The 5,030-nt window shown below is 31.7% G+C and overlaps 1 protein-coding gene across 1 annotated transcript; it reads left to right on the forward strand.

The window, feature by feature from the left end:
* Positions 1 to 1,342: 1,342 nt before the first annotated feature.
* Positions 1,343 to 3,175, forward strand: LOC111372018 (NAC domain-containing protein 102-like). The gene is made up of 3 exons (XM_022994155.1): positions 1,343 to 1,568; positions 2,548 to 2,840; positions 3,116 to 3,175. The coding sequence occupies exons 1-3, from the start codon at positions 1,343 to 1,345 to the stop codon at positions 3,173 to 3,175; spliced, it is 579 nt and encodes a 192-aa protein (XP_022849923.1).
* The last annotated feature ends 1,855 nt before the right edge of the window (positions 3,176 to 5,030 follow it).

A 5,030-nucleotide genomic window follows, 5' to 3' on the forward strand; every position in this document is an offset into this window, starting at 1 on the left:
ATATATATATATATATATATATATATATATATATATATATATATAAAGTAATAAAAAAATTTCATCACTTTTTTTAAAAATTGATTGTGATCCCCTAATATAAAATATTTGCGTCCGCCCTGCATGTTGCCTTTGGCTTGCACACTTGGACGGCGTGCTCTCAAATAACCAACCCAATAACTAGAATAGGTGTATTTGGGTGTAGGATATGTAGAAGACATGAGCCACAAGTGTTTAAAATTGTATCACCTTCAAATAGTTCTAAGTATGAGCTTTTATAGTAGAAGAGGAGGAATGATTACTGTTGGATGAGAAGACACATGGCATCATCACGAAGGTCGAGTCGTCTCTTCCTAGGATAACTCCATCAATCATAGGTTAATGGGCATTTAACGTTTTTGAAAAGTATCCAACCTACAGCCTAGGTTTCACCTCAAATCACTTTTGCAACAGGTTATAACACATCGCCTAAACCATGGAGGGTCAACCTCTACATGGCACCTCAGCTGGGATGATGCATCAATTTGGCAACCTTATTATATGGCCTCAAATGACAATTCCTTATTTTTCGGGCGGGGTTTTCAGCGTGCGATGTTCGGATCTATAACTTTATCTTCAACTAATGAAGAACCATTCGATACATCATCGTCCCAAGATTGTATGGCAACACCTGCCCAATTTATATTAATCATGATTTGATTTTAAATCATATTAAATTCTGAAAAAAGAAATAAAACTTCGGGTCGATCGGGTCCTTAGATTTAGAGTCAGTCGGGCAGGTTTAGATCTGCAATGAGACTGAATAGAGTTTAGATAAAATCGGTCCAGGCCACCAACCATTTTGAAATCTATAAATTCCGAGTAATAATGTATGATTTTTGCTAAGATTAGCAGCCTTTTATGTCTTTTTAATTTTTATAATTCCTTTTTCGTTATTTACGAGCTACGAACTTCTAATGTCCAACTCAATCTTGAATAATCCCATTTAATTGTAGGTATATTCATGTTTCTTGTAAATAGGGTCTTGATTTGGTATGAATTTGTTACTTGCCAATCACTGCAAAGTAGTGTTAAGTTTGTCTCGTGTGTCCAAATCCTAATAGGATTCTAATGACTATTCAAGTTTACATAAGTCGATGTTTGCATGGATTTTCAATTCAAATATTCATTTCACCAACTAAAATGAGTAGCCATAACGGCAGTGACACTACAAAGTCATTTGTTAACGTTGTCTAATGTTTCCTAATTCTATTAGGATTCAAATTAGTGAAGTTATAAATATTCATTTGTTTTGTGTCCTCACTTTCACCACCTCTCATTTCATTTCTGTCGAGACTTCTTGATGATTAAAAATCGTAAGTTCTTGATAATTTTATGTGTAGCCAATACAATGGCCAGTCAATATGGGCACATCATGGACTTGCCCAGTGGATATAGATTCGTGCCAAATGATGAAGAGTTGATGGAATTCTATCTGACGAGGAAGGTGTGCAATGGGCCACTTCCACATGATGTTATTAAAGATGTTGATGCAAGCGAGCTTTATAGCAAGCATCCAAAGACTCTAGGTAACTAAGAGTTGCAACATTATTTAATGTTAGTGTCAGATCTTTCTTAGACTATATGTAGATCAATATATCGGATCAAAATTGCTTTTTTTTTTTTTTTAATTGATGGTAGCATGTTACACTACCTTTTCGAGATTTGTGGCTAAATTTTTGAATATTTAGAGTGCATTTGGTTTGCATTTCTATTTTTTGTTCTTAGTTTTAAATTCATTTTCTATTTTTTTTGTTTTGAGAGATTGTTTTAACGTTGCATAAAAATATTTGATTTGTCATTCTGAAAAACTGTTCTCAAAACAAAACAAAAAAAATTAGAAAATACATTTGGTTTAAAAATTTTAGAAATAATTTTGTAACATTTTGGAGGAGCATGGGAAAAGAGAGATAGAGAGGAGGAAAGGGGGAGGGAGGGGGTATTTGTATTTGGTAAGTTTTATGCAATTTTTCTAATTATTTTAATTTGGAAAAATTTTAAGCTCATTTTCCTTATTTTGAGTTTTTTGAGTGTTTTCATGAAAACACTCAATACGTCAAAAGTCAATTTGAGTTTTGTACTATAATTTTTTTTTTTTCATAATCATATTTTTGAAAATAGCATACCAAATACATTTTGAATGTTTTCGAAAATTGAAAACTGAAAATGGCCTCAAAATGACAAACCAAACGTGCTCTTAATGTGTTTGTAACATTTTAGCAGAAAGTGATGTGATGTAATGATCTCTAACACACAATAGACTTGGAATCTAAGAAATGGTATAATTTATAGATGAAATTAGGTTCTCAGCGTTATAATGTGTCTAATGACATAATCTATAGCATTACCCCCACTAACTTATACTTAGTTATCATGTGTTGTTCATGGTAATATAGTACTTGATGGTATACTATGATATTTTAAATTATTTTCTAACTCAATTTTGTGTATACTATTTTTAATCACTTGATCAAACTTTTGGTTAATTGTTAATTCTTCATGTTACAGTGGACGATGTGTATAATCATGAAAATTCGTGGTATTTCTTCACTCATACGAATGATGACAATGTAGAAGAAGGAAAAAAAACAATTCGAATAGTTGGGGATGGGATTGGTTTTTGGAGAGGTCTTCTATCAGAAGATCTAATCTATAACTCGAATGGCGATGTTTGCGCTTTCAAAACTCATTGGAGATACTTCGAAGGTCCTATAATTAAGGGTAAACGAACAAACTGGACGATGGAAGAATACCGATTAAGAAATGATGCACCGACTAGTAGTAATGACGAAGAACAACTGGTATGTGCCTCCCTCTATAATAAGGTTATTTACAATCATTGATACTTAGAACCTGTCTAGACCATCTAGATTTGTTCAATTAATTTCATATCCCCGATGATTGATAAGGGATAACAAAAATCTTAAATGCATATTTAAATTGTTAGAGAAGTCTAATTAGAACCACACCAGCTAAAATAAAATTAAGCACCATTCATACTAGATAGCACTTGTATACATATCACATGCTCCATCACTTAAATTTTTTTTTTTCCCCTTTTTTCTCTCCTTTTCAGGCAATGGAATGGGTGCTAGTAAGAATGAAGAAAGGGAGAGTTTACGACTGTTTATTTTAGGGGTTTATTTATTCATGTCTTGTGAATATTCATGTTCTTTTTATTTATATATTTTTCTTTTTAGTTGTTAGCAATAAAATTTGCAGATGATTGCAAAGCAAATTTGAATATTTCCATGTACTGATTTTTTGATATTCCTTAGTTCCTAATAAATGCTGGCGGGGCTATATTCAACAATATATTTTGTGTTAAGTATCTTGTATTCTTTCTTTTGTTACAAGGGTTACCATCTTCAATCTCAGGTCAAGAAAATTTAGAACGGCATAATATAAATAAGTGAATAAGTGACTGAGAAATAAGCTGAAAAATAGAGATATTTTAATCTCATCCCACCTTTCAAATATCCCTAATGGAACGGGGGACAAGGAAGGCCACTGCCTTCCTTTGCAATCCCTTTCCTTAACATTAGTAGTTATTTTTTATGTTGTGGAATATAGCTAATCAATCCCTATACTGTCTTTCTTTGCAATCCCTATACTTAACAAGAAAGGCCACCTTTCAAGATGAATATATCGTTTGATCATTAAAATTGTTATAAAATTCCTGTGCGATAACACCAAGATTTCCAATTGTGCAATCCCAACTTCGTTTTTCTCAAATCGAATCAATACCAAATCACTTTAATCACGGGAAGTTTGTTAAAAAGTCTAGTCAAACAATGTATTTAATTAAATAACCTTGTTCAAATGTTTGTTGGTCAAATGACCTTCAATTACAAAATACAATAAAAAAATAATATCAAATGTCCAAAACACTCTCACCATGGAAAAGACTCAAACACCTCTTTCAATCCAATCAAATTCGTCAATTTATCTCCAAAATGCATCAACGTGATTTCTCTGTGCTTGCTGCCCTAAAATTATGTTTTTTCATTATATTCTTTACCTATCTTCTCCAATATTTTGAGCATTTGAACAAGAATTTTGGTTTTCATATTATCTGAAGAAAAAAGAAATGTGTTTTTAGAAATCTCATGTATATTGGTACTTTTATTGTTAAATATAGTATAAAAAAATGTTTTAGTTGATTTTATTTTCACATTTGGTGTATTTTGTACTGTCCGCAACTATTGGACGATAACGGCAGTCCAGTCATTATCTGTAACGTAGAACGACAATACAGGCATTATCTTCTATGTAAAATATAGAAATGATTTTAAAAAATTAAATATTGTTTATTTAATAACAATTAATTTCAAAATATGCATGGCATCAATTATTCATATCGTGTTTACATAGTAACGACACTTATACTGATTTCATAATAGTAATAGCATTTGTGTCGTTCTCTTTTTTCATGCTGATTAAGTAATGAGCATATCTCTCAAATTTTGTAAACGACATGTCCATCATACAACTTAAATAAGTTTAACTAATTCTAATCGGGGTTTGGTAGGGTCGTGGATGCTCATATTCGTGTTTATAGATAGAACGACATATGTAATATTACGTTTAATGACACATATGCGCGCTTTATTGATTTCTCCAATATTTAGCTTCTTCTCCACTGCAATGACCTCGAGCATTGGATCCTCTAACTTAAGAGAGTAAAAAATGTTAGTTATGTGACAAATATCAATAGAATTGACATAAATTATATGATATTGAATGAGCGACATCACAGGTCATGATCTATGTTTATTGAAAATAAAATTAATGAGCATATCTCTTAAATTTTATAAACAACACATTTATCTTACAACATAAATTAGTTCAACTTATCGAATATCGGAGCTCGGACGGGTTGTGATTGCTCATACTTGTGTTTATAGATAGAACGACACACGTTACGTTTAACGACACTTTTGCCGTTCTGTTGATTTCTCAAATATTCTACTTCTTTGCCACCGTAATGA

This window comes from Olea europaea, chromosome 23, assembly GCF_002742605.1.
Source record: "Olea europaea var. sylvestris chromosome 23, O_europaea_v1, whole genome shotgun sequence".
Taxonomy (NCBI): Eukaryota; Viridiplantae; Streptophyta; class Magnoliopsida; order Lamiales; family Oleaceae; genus Olea; species Olea europaea.